The sequence below is a fragment of the Microcaecilia unicolor genome, chromosome 6 (assembly GCF_901765095.1).
Source record: "Microcaecilia unicolor chromosome 6, aMicUni1.1, whole genome shotgun sequence".
In the NCBI taxonomy this organism is placed as follows: Eukaryota; Metazoa; Chordata; class Amphibia; order Gymnophiona; family Siphonopidae; genus Microcaecilia; species Microcaecilia unicolor.
Window position 1 is genome coordinate 42,387,574 of NC_044036.1, and position 23,548 is coordinate 42,411,121.

At 45.3% G+C, this 23,548-nt stretch overlaps 1 protein-coding gene across 1 annotated transcript in view; it reads left to right on the top strand.

Annotated features, from left to right (window-relative positions):
- Positions 1-23,548, top strand: part of DNAJC6 (DnaJ heat shock protein family (Hsp40) member C6) — a 131,881-nt gene that overhangs the window by 70,391 nt on the left and 37,942 nt on the right. The window contains exons 13-16 of the mRNA XM_030206603.1: positions 358-360; positions 2,137-2,283; positions 5,375-5,446; positions 7,091-7,096. Coding sequence (XP_030062463.1) covers positions 358-360; positions 2,137-2,283; positions 5,375-5,446; positions 7,091-7,096 — 228 coding nt within the window. The remainder of the gene's footprint in view (positions 1-357; positions 361-2,136; positions 2,284-5,374; positions 5,447-7,090; positions 7,097-23,548) is intronic.

A 23,548-nucleotide genomic window follows, 5' to 3' on the forward strand; every position in this document is an offset into this window, starting at 1 on the left:
CCAGTCCCCATACCTCCCTTGGGCACATTAGTTCTGAAAGGTTCAAGCATTCTTACCCCCAGTTGGCCTCCCCTTTGGTCCCCTCATTCCCCTTTAGGGCTATGTGGGCCTATCTGAAGCAATGGTTGGTGGGCTAGGAGTCATAGGGCTGGAGGTTCAAAATGGAGGCCTAGTAGTTGTCTCATGGTACTATCGCTAGGGGTCAGGCAATCATTTTGAACATGGCACTGGCAGAGTTAGGAGCAACTAGGAATCCCTCCTGACCTGTGAACCCTAGACCACCAGTAATTGTTTTAGGTAGACCCATGGGGGCCTATGGGGGGTGAGTGGTGTGGGCTTAAAAGGGGTTGTGATTAGGAGGTCTGAGGGGGGTTGGGTTAGAAGTATATTGGGGGGGGGGTCTTTCCTCATGGGGGGATGGAGGAGGAAGAACCCCACAGATTGTGTGTCTTTTTGTACCTCACTGGCTACGTGGGAACACCGGGCCACAGGTTAGCGCCTCGATGCTGCCAGGGAGCAGAATAATGCAGCTTGCAAGGTTGATTGCATTATTCTCTTACTGCAGGAGTCACTAACCTGAGGTAAACTAAGCTACAGTAAAATGCCATATTTTACCACATCTTAGTTACCTCCCACCTAAATGTATATACATTATACTGTTGTTCCTTATAATATACTACATGAGATATGTGGTAGCACAGGAAAGAAATGCCTTCAGCCTTTTGGAGAAAGTTGTGGCAATATGAAGTGTGATTTGGGGTGAGCTCTTCACCAGTATGTGACCAGTTTCACAGTTTGTTTGTTTGTTTTTTGAAAAACAGAATTACAAGTAAATGACTTGTTTACAGGATATATTTATAATGATGGCTTTGCAAGTTTCTCTCCTGCCTTTCATTTGTGTGTGACTGAAGTTGTTAGGGATAGTTCTTGAAGCAAAACTGTGAGTATTCTGCAGCTTTCAGTTACGTATGTATAATTATTGTGGGCACATTTCATTCAAATTCATTATTTAGGCAGTGGCGTACCAAGGGGGGATGGGGCGGTCCGCCCCAGGTGCACGCTGCTGGGGAGGTGCCGCAGCGCACACTGCCTGTCTGCTGCCAGTTCGCTACGCTCGCTAAATTATCTCCTTCGCTGCAGCTCCCTCCTTCTGCCCCGGAACAGGTTACTTCCTGGGAGCAGACAGGCGGGCGCTGTGGCACCTCCCCCAGCGGCGTGCACCCGGGGGGGGGGGGGGGGGGGGGGAGGGTGCTGCACCCTGGGGGGGGGGCATCGGCGATCCGCCCCGGGTGCCGTCGAGGGTAGGAACGCCACTATATTTAGGAAAGCATTTCTAGCAAAAATGACCTTGTGTTTGGGGGTGAGGGAAAAGGAAAAGAAATAATCATATCTTCTGTTACAAAGAACTCAGTTGAAAGATTGTCCCTTCCCCCATCTCAGGGAGGATGAATAAATCCCCTTTACAGAGGGTTTTAGACTATCCCCGCTTGTAATAAAGCAATACACCATTATCTTCTTCATAATTCTGGAGGTCCATTGTGCTGTGTGATACATAAGATATAAAATGTGTGGTGAAAAAAGCGTATGCAGACAAGCTCTGGATTACTAGGATAACAATAACTGAGAGAGAGGGTGTGGAACGGTGAATGAAAGGAACAACTTGCTTACATCAAGGTAACAGAGATGGTGTGATTGTTATATAACAATGCTTCTCAATCCTCTTCTGAAGGGTACACCCAGTCAGTTGGGTTTTCAGAATTATCACAGCGAATATGCATGAGATAAATTTGCATGTATTGGAAATTTGCTATCTTTCATCTCATTTCAAAAAGCAAAGAGAAAAAGTGACACAACTGTCAAATTCAGCCTCCTGTAGGAAGTAATGGGAGCTGCGACTGCAGCAGTAGCTTGCCTTGAATTGCTGTTGCCTTAAACCTGAGGGCTTCCAGAGGTAAACAAAAGGCATGAATAGGTGGCTGTGAATATATTTATGGTCAGAGTCACTGAGTGCATTTGAGTCCTATGAAAAGAAAGAATTATTGCAGCATGAATAAGTGGAACATTGACAACAACTGGGGGATTCTAGTGGCATAATTATATAGCAAATAACACAGTGCCAATTATTTTTCCCTGCAGCTGCCTTTGACCCATTTGGAGGCAGTCCTAAGCCTGGACGAGATTTCCTTGGTCCCTTCATCGGTTCTTCAAATACATCTAGTGATCCTTTTCTTCATGCCACTAGAAGCCCTTCACCTACAGTGCATGCAGATCCTTTTAACATGGGTGAGACACCAACCAGATAGATCCTTATGGGTCTGGTTAAAGATAAGTGTGTGTTTGCAGGCTCTTTTTAAGAACATTGGGTGCATAGTGAACTCTGCTCTATGCCTCTGTGGTACCTCTCTGCATGGCATTTTAATTTGAAATTGGAAACGGAACTATTTATTGAAAATCATTGAAAATGATGTGGTTGATGCATTGAAGGACTGATTTAGTATGTATCACCTGACAACAAAAGTGTCATGTGATCAATTTCTACATGAACTGAAAGAGCTTATTGAATGTTACTATTAAAAATTAAAATTTGATATATTATTGGTAATTTATAATAAGCACTTTACTTCTCATTTTGTCTGTTTTGCATCAAATGCACACATATAACACTTTTGCTTTCAGGTGATGATATATATGGCCCTAAGATGATATTGACTTTCCGATCACAGTTTTGTAGAGTTGTCTATAAGGAGTTGGTTCTCATATGTGACAAGTCCATTAAAAAAATTACTTATTAATTTTTGAAATACACTTTATAAAATAGGCATAAGATAAGTACTTTTTTGGAAATTGTATATGGGCATCCTTTTATGAAGTTATCTCACAAGCATTAGAGTAGTCCATAGTTTGTTAGACCTCTTTGACATGGGGCTCTTAAAGTAGTAAGGGGCCCTTTTACTAAGCTGTGAAAATTGATGGAAAAAGAAAAAAAAACAACAACATATATATCAGTGGCGTAGCCAGACAGCCAATTTTGGGTGGGCCTGAGCCCAAATTGGATGGGCACAACATTTTTTTCTGCCCCTGTCCTACTCCCACATGTCACCCTCTCTCCTACTTCTATGTCCAACATTTTTTTTCTCTCTCTCTCTCTCTCCCTCTCTCTTCTTCTGCATCTCTCCCTCCCATCCCATGTCCAACTTTCTCCCTCACTCCTTACCCCCCTGTGCAGCAACTCTCGAAGAACTTCTGCCTGAAATTCTTCTCCCCGCAGCTGCCTCGGTCCCTGCAGCATTCTTTTTTTTCGCCCGTCGCCAGCAGCGCTACGATTCACAGAGGCCGCTCCGCTCCCCCCTGCAGCGTCCATCCGGCCCTCTCTGATGCACTTCCTGTTTTCATAGGGCCGAATGGACGCTGCAGTGGGGAGCGGAGCGGCCTCTGTGAATCGTAGCGCTGCTGGTCACGGGCGAAAAAAAAGAATACTGCAGGGACCAAGGCAGCAGCGGGGAGAAGAATTTCAGGCAGGCAACACTCCCGGCAGCGATGTTGTTGGGTTAGGGCGGGCCTACAGCAAAAGTGGGTGGGCCAAGAATCGGGGATTGGGACGTGCGAGGACGCCCAAATCAAAACTATTTGGACGTCCCTTTCGATTATGGCCCTCCAGGTCTCTGTCAACCAATCACAGAGTTTTTAGCTGACACCAGTGACAGCTAAACACACTGATTTGCAGAGTTGGAGGTCCTGGACTGGAGTAGGATCTGGATCAAGGGAATTTTTCTTGACCTCTTCCAAGGAAAGTGTAAGAGGGAGCAGACCTGGTGATACAGACCGTGCCATGCCCTGGTGTGACATTACAATATTTTTGAAAGGCTATATTTATTGGATCAGTTGGGTGCCAGCATTTACATCAGCCATTGGTAGTCATAAATGCTTGCACCCAAAGTTGGGCGCAAAATGCCTGTTAAGCTAGTATTCTATAAAGGATGCTCTGCGCAGAATACTAACTTAGCAAGGATCAACCCGGTGCCTAACATCGGGTGCCAGTTTTTGAATCTAGTCCCTAATTCAATGAATTGCCCTTATATGGGTTTGTAATAATTGGAATCATTGTGGCTCCCATGGCTGTCTCCTTAATTTGTTAATAAAAAGTGCCAATAAATTATTTTTAAAAAATTGTGAGAGCTAACTTAGCTAGTTTCGCCATAAAATCTATAGGCACTCTTGGTGAGATTCTTCTAAATGAACCTTACTTCCATCAAAGCTGCTTCCTGTGGGATATTTTTGTATAACAATTGAATGTCAAATGTAACCAAAAGGAAACCAAATGTCATCTAGACCATTTATAATATGAGCTTTTGATTTCATATAGGCAATTTAGGTTTATGACTCGTTGAAGTTTCTTTGGAGCAAGAATGTTTCAAGTTTCAATTCTGAGATTTCCCAGCAGGAAAATGAGGCTGAGGTGCTGCGAGTGTGGCACCTGTGATCTCCTGGTTTATTTATTTGCTGCATTTGTATCCCACATTTTCCCACCTATTTGCAGGCTCAATGTGGCTTACATTATGTTGCAAAGGTGGACACCATTAACAGAATACAAAATATTGTTGCAAATAAGGTACAAAGAATAACAGGTAAATTAGAAGTAATAAGTAAGTAATACAGAATATGTGAGTGGGGTAAGACAAGGTATAATGTTCAGTAATGATAATGTGGATTAAAGTGTCTTAATTTAGAGAGTTCAATATTGGCTAGTACTGATGTAGATTAGTCAAGACATTATGGAGGATTCTCTTTGTAAGTCTCTTTGAACAGGTAGGTTTTTAGTGATTTTCGGAAGGTTGCCAGATCATGCGTTGATTTTATGGTGTTAGGTAGTTTATTCCATAGTTGCGTACAAGTATAAGAGAAGCAAGATGCAAGTAAAGATTTGTATTTAAGACCTCTGCAGTTGGGGTAATGGAGGTTCAAAAAAGTGCGCGATGAACTACTTATATTTCTTGCTGGTAAATCGATTAGGTCTGACATGTATGATGGGGCTTCTCCATGAATGATTTTATGGGCCAAGGTGCAGACCTTGAATGTAACACGATCCTTTAATGGTTAGCTTTAATGCTTGCTTAGGAGCCTCTGGGCCTTATCACGTCAAATAATATTATAGTGTGTGTGATCTGATCTGTCTGCAAGTTCTGTTTTAGTTTTGTGCACTGGTAGATTCTGCAGTCTTCCCTTGATTAACAGTCATATGTGCACATGTGTTTAAATTGTATGTACCTTAAGTGCAGACACCTTGAGAATAACCTATACATAACCATTATAATAGAGCTTCTTCATGAAAGACATGCCTTCATTTATTAAAAATTGCCTTTGTTTGCTTTATCAGCTACTTCTGGTACACCGTCTGTTTCGATTCAGCCTAGTGTGTCAGGACCCTGGGACTGGAGCAACAAATCAGGTACAGAAAGTGAGAGAACAAGATTTTAATGAAACAGATGAAGTTGTTGGTTCACTAATTATCACAGGAACTATTTTTGAAAAGCCACCTTGAAAAGCTGTAACAGGAAATATGGCTAACTGAGAGCAAGCTTTACTGCCTGAAAATCAGTAGCTTTTCAATTTCTAACTCTGTCTATGAGGACTGATGACTAAGTATTTGTAGTACTGGACCTCTGATGAACCCAATGCTTGATAACATTTATCATAGTTTGGATACAGATAGCAGTATTTCTGAAGATTTAGAAGAGAAGTTTGCCTTAATCTACTTGGAGGGGCATTTTCAAAAGAAACGTCTAAATCAGAATTTGGACGTTTTACAAAGACGTCCAAATTCTGAACAGGAAAGAAGTTCATTTTTGAAAAAGATGGACGTCTATCTTTTGTGTTTGAAAGTGTTCGAAATTACTATGGATGTCCTGTGATTTGGACATTTTTAAATTTGGACATCTTTGTTTTTCGGTCATTAAAAAAAACAAAACGTCCAAGTATAAAACGTCCAAAATCAAGCCATTGGGACGTAGGAGGAACCAGCATTTTTAGTAGACTGGTCTCGCTGACATCCCAGGACAATAGGGCACCCTAGGGGGCACAGCGGTGGACTTCATAAAATGCTCCCAGATACACATCTGAGCCCCCCAAAACCCACCCAAACCCCACTACCCCCAACTGTACACCACTACCATAGCCCTTATGGGTGAAGGGGACATCTATATGTGGGTACAGTGGGTTTCTGGTTGAGTTTTGGAGGGCTCACAGTTTCCTTCACAAGTGAACAGGTAGTGGGCGTATGGGCCTGGCTCCACCTGTCTGAAGTGCACTGCACTTACTACTAAACTACTCCAGGGACTTGCATTCTGCTGTAATTGACCTGAGTATGACATCTGAGCTGGTAGAGAGGCTGGCAAGTAATGTTCTTGAACACACTTTTGGGGGATGGGAGGGGGTTAGTGACCACTGGGGGAGTAAGGGGAGGTCACTCCTGATTCCCTCCAGTGGTCATTTGGTCATTTAGGGCACCTTTTTGTGCCTTATTCGTAATAAAAACAGGTCTAGCTCAAAATGTCTAAGTTTTAGTCCTGGACGTTTTTGCTTTGTTCCATTATGGCTGAAAGACATCCAAGTCTTAAGAACGCCCAAGTCCCACCTTGAACACACCCCTTCTGAGTATTATTGAAACCTCTTTTTGGACGTCCTTCTGACAGACTTCGGAGAAAGACGTCCAAAAAGAGGTTTTAATAATACAGATTTGGACGTTTTTCTCTTTTGAAAATGAGCCTGATAGAGTATCCAATCTCTCCTCATCTGGACAGCTGACCCCTAGTGGTAGAACCAAGAAATTACCGCTAGGGATCAGGATGGCCATTTTGAAAAACTGGAGCCAGACAGGATGGGAGCCAAGGGATACCACTCTTACTCTGTGTCTAGACTGCCAGCGAACCCTCAGGTGAGTCCTGGGGAGGACTGGGGGTCGGGGGAGGGTTAGGATATGGTGCTGGGGGGACTTGTTATGGAGGGAAGAAAGGAGGTTTCTTGTGGAAGTTGCTATGCTTGGGGGTGTTAATGTGTGTGTGGGTTGCTTAATGAAGAGAAGCCATGATGGAAGGGGGTTGTCATTTGGGGAGACACTTTGTGGTGATGGGGTTTTTGACTATGGAGGACCATCTGGGCTGCTAGTAGTGTGGTTGCACTTAATGAGGAGAGACAGAGATTAAGTATGGGGATATTATATCACATTCAAAATATATGCTATGATACCAGATGCTGCGTATGTCTAATTGGGGAGGGGTAGAATCAAAGTTGATATTAGCAAATAAATGATGCTAGTTAGCAGTGGGGGAGGTGAAGGTATTATTGTGGTTGACATTAATGGTATTGGGAGGGGAAGGCAATGGTATTGTGGAATTCGTTGCCAGAGAAGTGGTTAGCATAGCACGGTTTAAAAAAGGTTTGGACAATTTCCTAAAAGAAAAGTCCTTAAACCATTTTTAAGTGGGACTTGCGAAAATCATAGTAACATAGTATCTGATGGAAGATAAAGTCCCCCGTGGTCCATATAATCTGCCCAAGAAGGCAATCAGAGTCACACCTACCACTCTATGTAGGTTACACTCTGGCATGATCAAATACTGGCATCACAAACAGGGCAGTGACACAATCATGGAAGAGTGGTTTTATAATTTTGGCTGCAACATAGTCACATTCATTGGCAATACTTGATTAAAGCAGCAATCCAACAATTTTACAAACTGATAGCATTTTATTTATTTTGTAATATTTAATATACTGCCAACTCAGGATTAACGTCAGGAAGTATTTTGAACTAAGAGGGTGGAATGCACTCCTGTGGGAAGTGGTGGAGATGAAAACAGTAATGGAATTCAAAAATGCGTGGGATAAACACACAAAGGAATTCTGCTTAGAAGAAATGGATCCAAAGAACCTTAGCGGACATTAGGTGGCAACACCGGTAATTGGGAAGCAAAGCCAGTGCTGGGCAGAGTTCTACAGTCTGTGCCCTGATTGTGGCTGAATAGATTTGGATGGGTTGGAGTGGAGCTTTTCAGGGGCTTCGATGACAACTTCAGAAGTTTTAAAACAAAACTGTGCCAGACAGACTTCTACTGTCTATGCCCTGAACATGGCAAGTACAAATCAAGATCAGGTATATATATGAAGTATCATATAATACCTTATGCAATGAGTTTATCTTGTTGGGTAGACTGGATGGACCATACAGATCTTTATCTGTCATCATCTGCTATGTATGTTACATATGTTACAACAAAGCGGTTTACAATAAAAACACAATTTAAAACAAAAAAATACAAAAAACATAATAGTCACACCAGGGGCGTAGCTACGGGTGGGCCTGGATGGGCCCAGGCCCACCCAGTTTGGGCTCAGGCCCATTCAAAGAAGACTCCCAACACCTCTGTCACCGACGTGCCTCCTCACACCCTCTCCCACCCCCACCGTAGCGCTTCCCTTTAACACTATCGGCACTGCCTCCTCACCTCACAGTCTCCGTTTTCCACCCCCGTGGCAGCGCTTGCTATTTGCTATCATTGGCGCGCTGCCTGATACAGCTGACAGATGCAGCATGACATCCTACTCTGGGACCTTCCCTCTGCCGCATGCGTTCCGCCCTGCGTAAACAGGAAGTTGAATTAGAGTGGCAGAGGGAAGGCCCCAGAGCAGGATGTCGTGCCGCGTCTCTCAGCTGTGTCAGGCAGCGCCGACGATAGCAAATTGCAAGCACTGCAGCGGGGGTAGGACACGGAGACTGTGAGGTGAGGAGGCACTGGACTTGCAGGGGGGAGGTTGCAGGGAAGGGGAGAGGTAGAGGTGCTGGATTTGCAGGGGGGAAGGGGTGAGGAGCTGCATATGCGGGCGGGCGGGGGGTTGGAGGGAAAGGGGAGGTGAGGTGCTGGACATGTAGAAGGGGGGCTGGGATAGGTGCTGGATATGCAGGGGATTGGGGATGGCTGAAGGGAAAGGAGAGAGATGTGGACCGTGTGGGGAGTAAGGTAGAGGTCCAGCATGGAGTGGGGTAGGGACAGAGCATGGGTGCCCACCCATCCAACCTGCTGGCCCATCCAAAAATTGCTTTCTGGCTACGCCACTGAGTCACACTAGACAAGGCACAAATAAGAAGGGTATTAGGCTAGCTCATCAATTGAAACCTTCAGACCATGAAATTATCAATAAAACTCAGAGACACAATTGGAAAGGAAAAACAACACCTAATACAGGCATCATCCTTAAAAAAGAGGATAAAGACTCACACAAAATATTGCTCAACTCATTTCAAAGACCAGATTCTCAAAACTTTGAATGCTGGAAATAATCTACTACTACTTTTGCCTAAACATCTATGCTTTCAAGACTTTTTTGAACCTTACAGGTGACATTTCCAGTTTCAAATCCAAAGGCAAAGCATTCCAAAGCTTTGGCACAACTATATTAAGAGCTATTTTGCTAGCAAGAGCAAATCCAAAACCTCGAGAATGATAGCACAACCAAAATATTAGCTCGGGAGGATCGTAATAATCTAGAGGGTGGATAAGACAGTGGCAACGAATGTAGATAGTGAGGTGAACCTATGACAATCTTTGAATGAGTCAGAACCAAGATTTTATATGTAATTCTTGCCATCACTGGCAACCAGTGTTGCTCCCTAAGCAAAGGCGTCACATGGTCTCTAATCATAGCATCAGATAAAAAATGTAATTGCTGTATTTTCAACTAACTGCAAATGGTTCAATTCTACTTGCTATCAACCCTAAGGTGCCTCCCCTTCCCCTCCGAGATACACTCATACCATCTAGTTTATTTTCGAAAGGGAAGGACACCCATCTTCCGACACAAATCTGGAGATGGGCGTCCTTCTCTCAGGGTCACCCAAATCGGCATAATTGAAAGCCAATTTTTGGCGTCCCCAACTGCTTCCCGTCGCAGGGATGACCAAAGTTCCCGGGGGTATGTTGGAGGCGTAGCGAAGGCGGGACTGGGGCATGCCTAACAGAGGGGCATCCTCAAGCGATAATGGAAAGAAGAAGGGCGTCCCTGATGAACACTTGGCCGACTTTACTTGGTCCTTCTTTTTTATGACCAAGCCACAAAAATGTGCCCTAAATGACCAGATGACCACTGGAGGGAATCGGGGATGACCTCCCCTGACTCTCCCAGTGGTCACTAACCACCTCCCACCCTGAAAAAAACAACTTTAAAAGCTTTTGTCTTTTTTTTTTTGGAGTATGGGTGAAGGACTTCCTTCGCTATGCCTCTGTCCCTGCGATGGCAGTTGAGGACGTCCTTCGCTATTTACTACTACTACTACTATTTAGCATTTCTATAGCGCTACAAGGCGTACGCAGCACTGCACAAACATAGAAGAAAGACAGTCCCTGCTCAAAGAGCTTACATTTATTTATTTAGATTTTGCTCACACCTTTTTCAGTAGTAGCTCAAGGTGAGTTACATTCAGGTACACTGGATATTTCTATGCCTCCGTCCCTGCAATGGCAGTTGAGGACGTCCTTCGATATGTCTCCAAAATGTGGATGTTTGTGAGAAGGATGTCCATGCCTGCTATGCCTCTGACACCCTCTTTATTTATTTGGATTTTGGATCACAAGTAGCAGCAGTGGGATTTGAACTAGCTACCTCTGGATTGCAAGACCAGTGCTCTAACCAAAAGGCCACTCCTCCACTCCACTCCCTTGAAATTTGGCCATTCCTGTGGGGGGGGGGGGCAGTATGCAGGTCCCTGGTGGGGGGGAGGTATGTGTGTGTCAGCAGAGGCATAACGAGGGCGTGGACATCCTTCTTGCAAACATTTTGGACATCCTCAACTGCCCCCCCCCCAGGGGGTGTCGGAGGCATAGCAGGCATGGACATCCTTCTCACAAACATCCACATTTTGGACGTCCTCAACTGCCGTCGCGGAGGCATAGCGAAGGACATCCTTCACCCATACTCTAAAAAAAAAAGACAAAAGTTTTTAAAGTAGTTTTTTTTGGGGTTGGAGGTGGTTAGTGACCACTGCATGCCTTTTTCCATTCAGTTAGTACATCAGTTAGTCCACTGCAGTGCCCCCTAGGGTGCCCGGTTGGTGTCCTGGCATGTCAGGGGGACCAGTGCACTACGAATGCTGGCTCCTCCCATGACCAAATGACTTGGATTTGGTCATTTTTGAGATGGGCGTCCTCGGTTTCTATTATCGCCGAAAACTGGGGATGACCATCTCTAAGGCCGACCTAATTATTGAGATTTGGGCATCCCAGACTTTATTATCGAAACGAAAGAGGGACGCCCGTCTTGTTTCGATAATACGGGTGTCCCTGCCCCTTCACCGGGACGTCCTTAGAGATGGGCGCCCTTAGAGATGGTCATCCCTGTTCGATTATGCCCCTCCATGTGACATGAATGTGATGTAAAAACACAAACTTGTTCTTGATATGTTCCTCTTCCAAATCGCTGGAGTTGCTGTCAGAACCCAATCCAGGCCATCCAAATCCATTTTTCTATAATGGGGACAGAGATTGTAAAAGTCTGCCCTTACTTCTCTGCTATTGGAATTGCTGTCTAAGCATCGACAAGTTTTGTTTTGATTCCATCCTTTTTACATTTATGGATCATCTGTGTTTATCACGTGTTTTTGAATTTCGTACCATTTTCATCTCCACCACTTCCCCTTGGAGGGCATTCTGGCTATCCACCATCCTGTCTATGAAAAAGTACTTCCTGACATTACTCCTACCACCCTGTAATCTCAATTCATGTCCTCTAGTTCCATCTTTTCCCCATCTCTGGAAAAGATTTGAATGTATATTGATAACTTTCAAGTATTTAAATCGTATCTCTCCTAGCCCTCCTTTCTTCTAGGGTATACTTATTCTACTAGTACTACTTCTTATTGCATGCTAAACATGTATGAGACAGTCCCTACTCGACAGAGCTTACAATCTAATCAAGACAGACAAACAAGGCAAATAAGGGATTAGGAATATTCAGGACATCAAGAGGGGCACAATCAAACGGGGCGCCCAAGTTTTTCTGGGGCTGTCCTCGCAGGACGGCTCCGTAAAGGGGTGGGGAAACCTGTATTATCGAAACAAGATGGGCGTCCATTTTTGTTTCGATAATACGGTCGGGGACGCCCAAATCTCAACATTTAGGTCGACCTTAGAGATGGTCGACATAAATGTTGAGATGGTCTAGAGATGGTCCCCGGTTTTCAGCGATAATGGAAACCGAAGACGCCCATCTCAAAAAACGACCAAATCCAACTCATTTGGTCGTGGGAGGAGCCAGCATTCATAGTGCACTGGTCCCCCTGACATGCCAGGATACCACCAACCGGGCACCCTAGGGGGCACTGCAGTGGACTAATGATGCACTAACTGAACGGAAAAAGCCCTTCCCTTACTGATCCCTTAGCGATTCAGAAAGGAACGGGCATGCATGAAGGAAATCGCGTGCAAATGAGCTGCTTGCTGTTAGCTCATTTGCATATGATTTCCTTCCTAAGGAGGGGAAGCCAGTGCAGAGCAGCCATGCGTTATGCGTGGCTGCTCTCCGCATGCCAAAGATGGCTTCATACACGTAGACAAGCTACGTGTATAATAGCTGTCTACAACCTTAAATAAATTGCCATCTACAACCTTAAAAAAGCACAAGCCAAGGTGAAAACGTCAAAGTGATCGTTAGGGATGTCATTTTTTTAGTATGGGTGAAGGACGTCCAAGTGTTAGGCGCCTTCGCTATGCCTCCGTCCCTGCGACGGGCAGTTGAGGACGTCCAAAATGTGGATGTTTCTGTCCATGCCTTTGCTATGCCTCTGACAACCCCTTTATTTGGATTTGGGATCACAAGTAGCAGCAGTCGGATTTGAATTGGCCACCTCTAGATTGCAAGACCAGTGCTTTAACCACTAGGCCACTCCTCCACTCCACTCCACGCCCTTGAAATTTGGCCATCTCTGTGGGTGGGTGGGCATTTCAGGACATCCAAAATGTTTGAAAGAAGGATGTCCACGCCTTCGCTATGCCTCCGCTAACACACACACACCTCCCCCCTCAGTGACCTGCATACTGCTGCGATGGACCTGAATATGATATTTGAGGCTGGCAAAAAAGATTTTAAAGTTTTTTTTTCAGGGTGGGAGGAGCTTAGTCACCACTGCGGGAGTCAGGGGAGGTCATCCCCGATTCCCTCCGGTGGTCATCTGGTCAGTTTGGGCACCTTTTTGAGGCTTGGTCGTAAGAAAAAATGGACCAAGTAAAGTCGGTCAAGTGCTCGTCAGGGACGCCCTTCTTTTTTCCATTATCGCTTGAGGACGATAATCTGTTAGGCACGCCCCAGTCCCGCCTTTGCTACGCCTCCAACACGCCCCCGGGAACTTTGGTCATCCCCGCGACGGGAAGCAGTTGGGGATGCCCAAAATCGGCTTTCGATTATGCCGATTTGGGCGACCCTGAGAGAAGGACGCCCATCTCCCAATTTGTGTCGAAAGATGGGCGCCCTTCTCTTTTGAAAATAAGCCTGCAAGTCTCTTCTCATACGTCTTTTTTGTCACAAATCCCATACCATTTTTGTCGCTTTTCTACTCCAAGTGGGGCCTCATCACTGCTTATTCTTGGGATAAGTAGCATGAAATCTATATTACTCTTTTAGGATCCTGCCAGGTACTTGTGGCCTGGATTGGCCACTATTAGGAACAGGATACTGGGCATGATGGACCTTCTGTCTGTCCCCTTGCGAAATGGAAAATCTACGTTGATATGTTATGGCCCATGCAAACCATGCTCCCTGCCCCTACCACACCTCCTGGAAATTTATACATGGTGAGCATCACCAAATGTAAACATTCCCTCTGTAAAATTGTTTCTATTCGTGTATGCCAATCTGTATGTGTAAACCCTGCTATCTACACAAAAGAATATTTCTATAATAAGGCTCATGTTCATGTGAACTGCAGTAGATAGCTAAAGAGTCTACTGGTGCAATTTCTGAATGCTGTGGTCGGCATTTTTGGAAAATACCAGCTGTAGCATTTAAATCTATTCTGTATATTCAGAGCCACTATCCAAGAGTGCTGACAGCCGCTGGTTCTACACATAATGATTATATTCACCTGCTATCTGCACAGCTAAGTGGTTTAAGTTAAGACAGTTTTTTTTTTGCTGCCCTAAATTTATCTGCATAGCTATGTGGATATCATTGACTATCCAACAGAGTTAGGCAAAAGAACATAAGAATTGCCATACCGGAGGTCCATCAAGCCCAGTATCTTGTTTCTAACAGTGGCCAATCTTTGTTACAAGTACCTGGTAAGATCCCAAAACAGTACAATACCTTTTATGGTGTTTATGCTATAAATAAGCAGCGGATTTTCTCCAAGTCCATCTTAATTATGGCTTATGGACTTTTCTTTTAGGAAAGCCATTCAAACCTTTTTAAACCCTGCTAAGCTAACTGCTTTTACCACATTTTCTGGCAACAAATTCCAGAGTTTAATTACACATTTAGTGAAGAAATATTTTCTCCGATTTGTTTTAAAGTTTACTGCTTTTTAGCTTTATTGCATGCCTCCTAGTTCTAGTATTTTTGGAAAAAGTAAACAAGCGATTCATGTCTACCTGTTCCACTCCACTCATTATTTTATAGACCTCTATCATATCTCCCCTCAGCCGACTTTTCTCCAAGCTGTCTGGTCATTTCATTTTTCTTATGGTGTTGGTCCTAATCTCTGGTTTCTGCTTTCTGTTTTCTTCTTTTAATTGTCTTGCTAGAGTCTTCTTATCCATTTAGTAATTTGTTTTCTCTCTATGTCCTCCATCCATCTTCTCTCTACATCCCTATCTATCTGACCTAGCATCACCCCTGTCTTTCCACCAAGTTCAGCGTCTCTCTTCTCTGTGTCCCTATTCCCCCCCACCCCATGTGCCAGTATCTCTCTCTCTCTCTCTCTCTGCCCTCCCCTTGGGGTCCAGCAAGTGTTCCTCTCTTCCCTCGTTCCTGTTCTCTCCCCTTTGCAGGACCAGCACCTCTCCCTCTTCCTTCATTACACGCAGGTCCTGCTACCTCTCCCTTTCCTTGTCATTCTCTCCCTCAGGTCCAGCACCTCTTACCCTCTCCATACCCTTCTTCCTTCCTCACCCCCTCCCTGGATCTCTTTTCCCTACCTTGCCAGCACCTCTCTCCCTTCTTGCCTCCCCATACAACACCTCCTTGCCCACCCAGTGCAGCACCAACCTCTCACTCCTTGCCATCTCTCAGGATGCAGCACTGATCACTCACTCCTTGCCCCCTCGCCGGATGCAGCACTGACCTCTCATTCCTTGCCCCATCCCACCCAGTGCAGCACTGACCTCTCACTCCTTGCCCCTCCTTCCCAATCAATACAGCACTGACCTCTCAATCCTTGTCCCCACCTCCCTCCGATGCAGCTCCCACCTCTTACTCCTTGCTCCCTCCCCCGATATAGCACAGACCTCTCATTCTTTGCCCTTTCCCTCCCCCGATGCAGCACTGGCCTCTCATTCCTTGTCACCCGCTCTCCAATGCAGCACCGACATCTCACTCCTTGCCCTCCTCCATCACGATGTCCTGGTGGTCTAGGGTACTCTCAAGCAGCAGTGATCCCCAGTTGCTGCTGCCTGTGCAGGCACTGAAGTTAAAAATGGCAGGTACAAACTCTCACAGTAGTCTCATCAGAGTTTGCAGTCACCATTTTAAACTGCGTAGCCAGCACGCAAGCCATTGGGGAATCGCTGCTGCCCGACAACATGCCAAAGTCCCCTCCTCTCAATGCGTGAGAGGAAGATGCTTTGGCGTGTGAGCTGGAGTCAGGGTCTGAAAGCGTGTGTCACACGTCAAATGCGTGTGACTTGGTAGCTCTGAAGCTCTGTAGGTAGAGGATGGACAGGGAGGTCCAATCCTGAGTGGGTCTGGTGGTTGGGTAAAGCCCAGAGGACACTTGCCGTGGAAAGAGCAGGAAGCCATAGCCTTGGATTGTTCTGCCAGAAAGTATGAGTGTTGGAGGACTGGAGGATATTGTAAATACCTTAGGATTTTTAAAGAGATTATTAACTCAGTTAGTAAGAACTTCACCAATAGCTCAAACTGTTATAAAAGCTTCTACCAATGTGAACTGTTTATTAAGAGAAAAGTATGGTTTGGATATCTGCCTGTTGCAGTATTCCAGTAACTTTGTTGCATTTAATACAAATCCTGGAGCAGGGGCATAGCCAGACAACAGATTTTGGGTGGGCCTAGGGATGAAGTGGGTGGACACCAATTTTTCTCTCCCCCCCCCCCCCCCCCCCAACCACCACCCAAAAAATATCTCAGCTGGTGGGAAAACGCTTCTTTCCACCTTGGCAGTCTGCAGCAGGCATGCGCTGAAAACGGAACATACGCAGGTGCCGGTATCATGGAGAGCAGCGTTTTCGTTACCATCTGGAGGAAGTCTTCAGCTGGCCGAGCTTGGGATCCCACAGCTACCACCAAACATGTGCTACTGTTGGGGTGGGCCTGAGCCCTAAGTGGGTGGGCCCCGGCCCACCCAGGCCCACCTGTGGCTACGCCACTGTCCTGGAGTGGAGAGTTTCTTTGGAATGTGAGTGAAGTCAATTTGCTCATAAACTATTAGAGAAACGATAAAGAGAGTGACTGAATACCCTACGGCCTACTGAGTTCAAACCTGGCCCCGGCCTGCGCCTAGCTCATAACAGAACTTTTATTTGTGGCCCTGGTTCAGGTACCTGACTCAAGAGCTTAGCCAATGCCCGGAACTTGTACTGGAGACCAGGGTTACATATATACATTTGTTAGAGGCCGACTGAAAATGTTATTTCCATTTTCGGCTGTAACCGAAACCGCCTTCGAAACTATTCATTCATTTATGGCTGATACCGAAAATGTGCCTGAAACCAAGAAAAGGCCTTGAGTCTGGTTGTGTGAATGTGAACAATTTTTTTAAAATTATCATTTTTGAAAAATGGGGAGTGGAAGGTGTGTGTTCTGCAGAAGTGAGAAGCAGGTAGGGCTGACTGATGAGTGATGCAGTGGCGTTCCTAGGCTACCTGCTGTGGGGGGGGGGGGGCCGTACCTGTTGGCTGAGTCCACTCGTTCCCTCCCTGCTGCTCCCGCTCTGCCCCGGAACAGGAAGTAACCTGTTCCGCGCAGAGGGAGCAGCAGGGAGGGAACGAGCGGACTCAGCCAATAGGTGTGCGGCACCCCCCCAGCGGCGTGCACCTGGGGCGGACCGCCCCCACCGCCCCCCCTTGGTACGCCACTGGAGTGATGGGATTGGAAACTCCTTCATTAATCACTAATGCCTTCTGTGGTATCAGCAGTGATTCAGTGATAGAGACTCTGCGTGTGATAAACCTGAGTTTTCTTGAGGTTTACTTGCAATAGTCTTTGGCGGGATAAGTCTTTGCCAAGAATCATTTCCGTTAACAGTAGTTTGCAGTATCAATAATTTCCATTTGTGGTCTGAAAGTTACAAGCTGTTGGTTTACATAAAAAATCCTTTCAAAGACTCCTGATGCAGGCCACACAGGTTGACACACAACTCATGTTGAGTATTGGATGTTGATGAATAAAAGTTTTAGATCATTGGAACATCGTCTTATCATTATTTGAGCCATCTTCGCTGTGTTTGGTGTATCAGGATCGTTAAACCATTTCCTGGAGGAAAATTAAAAAAAAACCCCAACTATTAGCCTGGTAGACTTGTAGAAAGTCATCTCTCATTCCCAGCAGCAAGGAATGGATGTATTCTTTGGTATTTATTGGGCATTTCCTGGTGACCTGAATAGACAGGATGCTGGCTTTGATGAACTTTTAGTCTGACAAAGCATGGCACATCTTATGTTCTAAATCATAATAGACTCTTCCATAAAGGCAAACTAAAAAGTGATGGTGTTCTAACCTGACTACTGTTATTTACAACATTTGTAATGGAGTTTATTTATAGAGTATGTCCACATATGGTTTACAGAAGGCTCTGATTCCCCACTGGCAAAAGAGATTGCAGGGCTGCTTTCCTCATCTCTAATTCATACCGTCAATACCAATGTAGATAAGCAGTAGTTCCTTGAGCATTTGGTTCAGAATTCAGACCCCTGGCATCCTCTTTCCTTCCTTAATATTCTCTTTCAAATCATAAGAATGATTAATTACACCCTGACCTACATCAGGTGTTTGCTCCTCAAAATTGCTCCTCTCTCCCTTCCATCCCCCAAGGGTCTGACATCTCTCCCTCTCCCCCTCCCTTGGGTCTGGCATCCCTCCCTCTGCAATAGTTTTGTGTACTACTGCTAGGGAGTAGCCTTCCATATAAGGAGAAATCACAAGTGCAAATCATAGGCCTTTAACAAATATGAAAAAGTGATCATAGATCAATAACAGAGATCTGAAGATAAAAATATTGTTTATTTGATATACCGCCAAAGGTGCAAGCCATCATAGCAGTTCACAATTCAATTCAATAAAGGAAGCAAAACATAGAAAGGAACTATGATATGATAGAAGGTAAGGAAGGAAAAAAAAAAAGGAAAACAAGCGGGGGGGGGGGGGGGGGGGGGGGGGGGGAAGGGGGCATGTCCAAGGAAGCCAAGAAGTCAGACTCTGCAAATATAGCAATATTGGTGACATGGAAACTGAAGTGCAAGATATCAGAGACTACCACTTGGGGGTAGTGGCAGCCATTTTGTTTCCTGAAGCTAGGCTAGGCCACTCCTGTCTGATTCACTAGGTACCAGGGATCATTTCCAGGTAAGTCCTGAGAGGGCAGAGGGTGGGGGGAGGGTATTCCTGACACCTTGTCTGTGGTGCTTTGGTTCAAAAGAAGGGCTTATCTGTTCAATTGTTTGGGGGGAGTGTGTGTGTGTGGGGGGGGGGGGGGGGGGGAGATTGGATTAGGAATCTGCTAAGGGTGTTAAGCCTTGCAATTGGATGTAGGAGTATTGGGGGGATCAGATCGGGGATATTGGAGAGGATGGAAATGGATGTTGGAAGGATTGAATGGTGGGGAATGGAGGATCTGAACCATTCAGGCTGTGGTTACACTATCAGATTGCTGGTAGCCAGTCCTTCAACCTGCCCATGTCACACCCACCTCCCGCCACTACTAAAATAATGCCAAAATAAAGATCATGCAGTGTCTATAGAAGAACTTTGAATTAAATAGATGGAGAAAAAAAGCCTCAAACTTGTGACAGCAATATGTAACTCAATACCTAGCTGCCATCAGCATTATCAGGTACAAAAAAAAAACTATCATTATATTCAAAATATATGTTCATTCAGTAAAACCACTGCAGATCAAGCACTAGGAAAAGCCAAATGCACTTATCTCAATCACTCCATTCCTTGGATCCATAGCATCAAGTAAATAACTTCCATGTAATCATCCTCGAGGCAAGTTCTTCATAATCATCAAAACTCCCACAGTCCAGTATCTACTCAAACTCCCGACAAAGATCTTTGCTTTGTCAGCCAAACTGGCTTTTTCAGGGGATAATTCCAATCATCTCAATTAGTCCACAATATAGTGGAAAATGGTGCCTGGCTGTAAAGAAACGCAAACACCTCACTCGCCATCCCGACATGCTCAACTTCGGACATCACTCTTCAAAAAAATGCAAACCATTCAATTCTCTTGTTCAAATCTTTTGCCCAAACAGTGTCCAAACTATAAATCTATTTCTGTTCTCTCTGATGAAGGATACTCTCGGCCTTATTTTCGAAAGTGATGGGCACCCATATTTTGACCCAAATTGGGAGATGGGCGCCCATCTTGCAAAGGCGCCCAAATCGGTATAATCGAAAGCCGATTTTGGGTGTCTTCAACTGCAATCTGTCACGGAAATGGGCAAAATTGACAGGGCGTGTCGGAGGCATGGTGAAGGCGGGACTGGGGCGTGTTTATCGGCCAAGGAGAGATGGGCACCCTCGGCCGATAATCGAAAAAAGAAAGGTGTTTTTAGCGAGAATTTAGGTCACTTTTTTTGGACCCTTTTTTTTCACGAACAAGTCCCAAAAAAGTGCCCTAAATGACCAGATGACCACCGGAGGGAATCGGGGATGACCACCCCTGACTCTCCCAGTGGTCACTAACCCCCTCCCACCAAAAAAACCCCAACTTTAACAACTTTTTTTTCCAGCCTCTATGCCAGCCTCAAATGCCATACCCAGCTCCACATCACAGCAGTATGCAGGTCCCTGGAGCACTTGTTAGTGGGTGCAGTGGACTTCAGGCAGGTGGACCCAGGCCCATCCCCCCCCTACCTGTTACACTTGTGGTGGTAAATGGGAGCCGTCCAAACCGCCCCCAAAACCCACTGTACCCACATCTAGGTGCCCCCCTTCAGCCATAAGGGCTATGGTAATGGTGTAGAGTTGTGGGCAGTGGGTTTTGGGGGAGATTTGAGGGGCTCAGCACCCAAGGGATGGAAGCTATGGACTTGGGAGGTATTTAATTTTGTTTTTTACTTTTTACAAGTGCCCCCTAGGGTGCCCGGTTGGTGTCCTGGCATGTGAGGGGGACCAGTGCACTACGAATCCTGGTCCCTTCCACTACCAAATGCCTTGGATTTGTTCGTTTTTGAGCTGGGCGCCTTCGGTTTCCATTATCGCTGAAAAATGAAACAACCCAGCTTGAATCCGCACAAATCCGATGCATTTGCCCGGCACAAACCGTATTATCGAAAAAAAAGATGGGTGCCCATTTTTTTCGAAAATACGGTCTGTCCCGCCCCTTCACGTACCTGTTCTCAGACATAGACGCCCATGGAGATGGGCTTTCGTGTTCGATTATGCCCCTCTCTGACGATGAGAGACCGGAATCACATCAATCACAGCACAGCATATGTCCAAAAAAGAATGATATCACTCCAAACAGTGTCGAATCATTGAGTAAGGTGTTGGTGTTTCTTTAAAGCTGGGTGCCATTTTCCACTATATTGGGCACTAGATGAGCCCTCCCTAGTCCCACCTGTAGTGATAAACAGGCCCTAAGCGTCACACAGTACGCCTCCTTGATATCTGGACGAACTGCAGTGTAGGATGTCCAAATTCTGCCTTTCAGAAATTGAGGTTTAGACATTTTTGGCAGATGAACTTTTTAGGGACATTTTTAGACATCTGTCTGTTTTTGACAATGAGCACCGTAGGCACTTATGTGACTTTATAAAATATTGGAGCAAATCAAGCAGCAATAGTGCCTACATTCAAGGCATGGATATTACACCTGAGCAGATGTAAATATTAGTGAGTACTTTACAACTTGATCTATGCTTTCCCGAACTCCGTCCTTATGCATGCCTAGTTTTATAAGAGCCATTTTATGAATGTAAAGCAGCATTTTACATGTGAAAATGGCTAATAAAATTATCCTTCATCTGTAGTAATAAGCATTTGCCCACTTAATAACAACCATCAGTAAAAATGAATGTGAAACAGGAGAATCAGTCACTCATTCACACTTGCGTGCATCTTACACAAATCTATCTTTGACCTCCACGTGGTTAGGAAGTCAAATTATCCCCTCCTACCATTCTTATCTTGCCAGAGCTTTATTAAAATCTTTTAACACGTCATATTTATCACTTCTGTCAACTGGTCATGTCTTTTTCAAATCCCACTATAGCGCTCCACTGTAGTCATGCATTGAACTTACGTTGTGCCCCTCATATGATTTCATTCATTGCCTGACTGAATGAGTTACAGATGCAGAACTTGCTCATTTAAACATCCAGGTGCCAAGACTTCCTGCTTACTGATGATGCAGGACAACCACAAGGACCCGTGGGAGGTACTCTGGTAAGTTCCCCTGCCTGTACCTCTAAACCATGGTATTTGTTTTGTTTTACCTGTGAAAATGATGAACACAATGTTAATAGGGGGCTGATGGATCCAATTTCTGCATGCATATTGCCGTAGTCTGTGGCTGTAAGTTACTCTTGTGTTGCATATAGTCAAGTTTTAAATATAGCTATTTCTTTACTGACATGTTTTTACTTACATTTGCTTTTTAGACAAACAGAGGATAGACAAAACCCCCGTTCCTGGTGAGAGGGGAGGGGTGCCACATCGTGGTCACTGGAGATGTAGCTCTGCAAGGTGTAGATGCTAGGGTGGTCACTTCCTGCCTGAGGCCCAAACAGGTACCTCATGCTAGAGGGCAGCTTCAGCAACTACGCTACGATCACGTAGTGACTAAATATTTTTCAGCGTTTTCAAATAATTATATGTCTGTGCCTTTCTGAAAGTGTGAGTATATATGCTTTTTATTTCTCAGATAATGACTCTGTCATGACAGCGTGGTTGCTGTTTCCGTGTGAGTTTGCAGACTTGTGGCACAGTCCAGCTGATTGTCAGCGTGACATCTGTAAGGATAGCAGTAGCTGGTAAGAAATAAGTGGCATTTGATTCAAGATTTAATACTTGATAAAGGCTTGGATTTTGTGGGGTTTTTTTAAATCTGACACTTGGATTTCAGATACTGATGGATCCAAGAAAATTTTACTATGTCCCCCAGAATATAGGGGGCCACCCTGGAAACATCAGGCTTCAAAGCACTATCCCCTTTCTCCTCCCAATCTAATCTAATCAGATTTTTTTATATCGCTAACTTCCCACAAGGGACCCACCTAAGTGGTTTACAATAAGATACATCTACAATACAGGCAAATTAAAACAATTACAGTCTAATATCAAGTGTTATCTAACCAATTATATAGTCAATCATCACTTAATTTAGCAGATAAATATTTGGCAAACAGAAAGGACTTGGAGGCAGATGCAGCAACCAAACGTAAAAAAATCTAAATCGTTAAAGTCCCTAACGATTTTAAAATAACGAAAAATGCACCAAAAAAAAAAGTCACACATGCTGAGATCGGTAGTGAAACGTACAATGTATCAAAGAATCACAATACACATCGTTAATCGGCCCCCAAATCATGCGCAGAGCAGCCAAGCGTTATGTTAGCTGCTCTGCGCATGCCACAAACAGTCACAACACAGTCAAATCGCAAGCACATGGCTCCCAAATAAAAACAAAAATTAAAAAAAGGGTCGGGAGGGGGCAAGGGCGCTCATCAGGAGCGTCCTGTACAGACGGCCTTGCCCCCCCCCGCTACTCCCCACTTTCCGCCGCTCCCCCACCCCGAAAAAGCAAAATTCTAGCAGCCCCTGCCCCCTCCCCACTTTCCGCCGCTCCCCCCACCCCGAAAAAGCAAACTTCTAGAAGCCCCTGCCCCCCTCCCTTCCTCAGTACTCTGTCACCTGTGCTCCGCCTCCTGACATCCTCCGTCCGTGCCCCGCCCCCTTTTGGGGTCGTCGCCGCCATTCCCCTCCTCCATCGGGCCCCCCTTCCTCTTACCGGGCCCGTGCAGCGCCTCTCTCCTCTGTCCGAAGGCGCTGCACGGGCAAGAAGAACGCTGAATCAGCTGATGCCTGCCTTCGCGATGGCGCGTCTTTCTCCTCCTGGGCCCGCCCCTGTCTGACGTCAGTAACCTAGGAGGAGAAAGACGCGCCATCG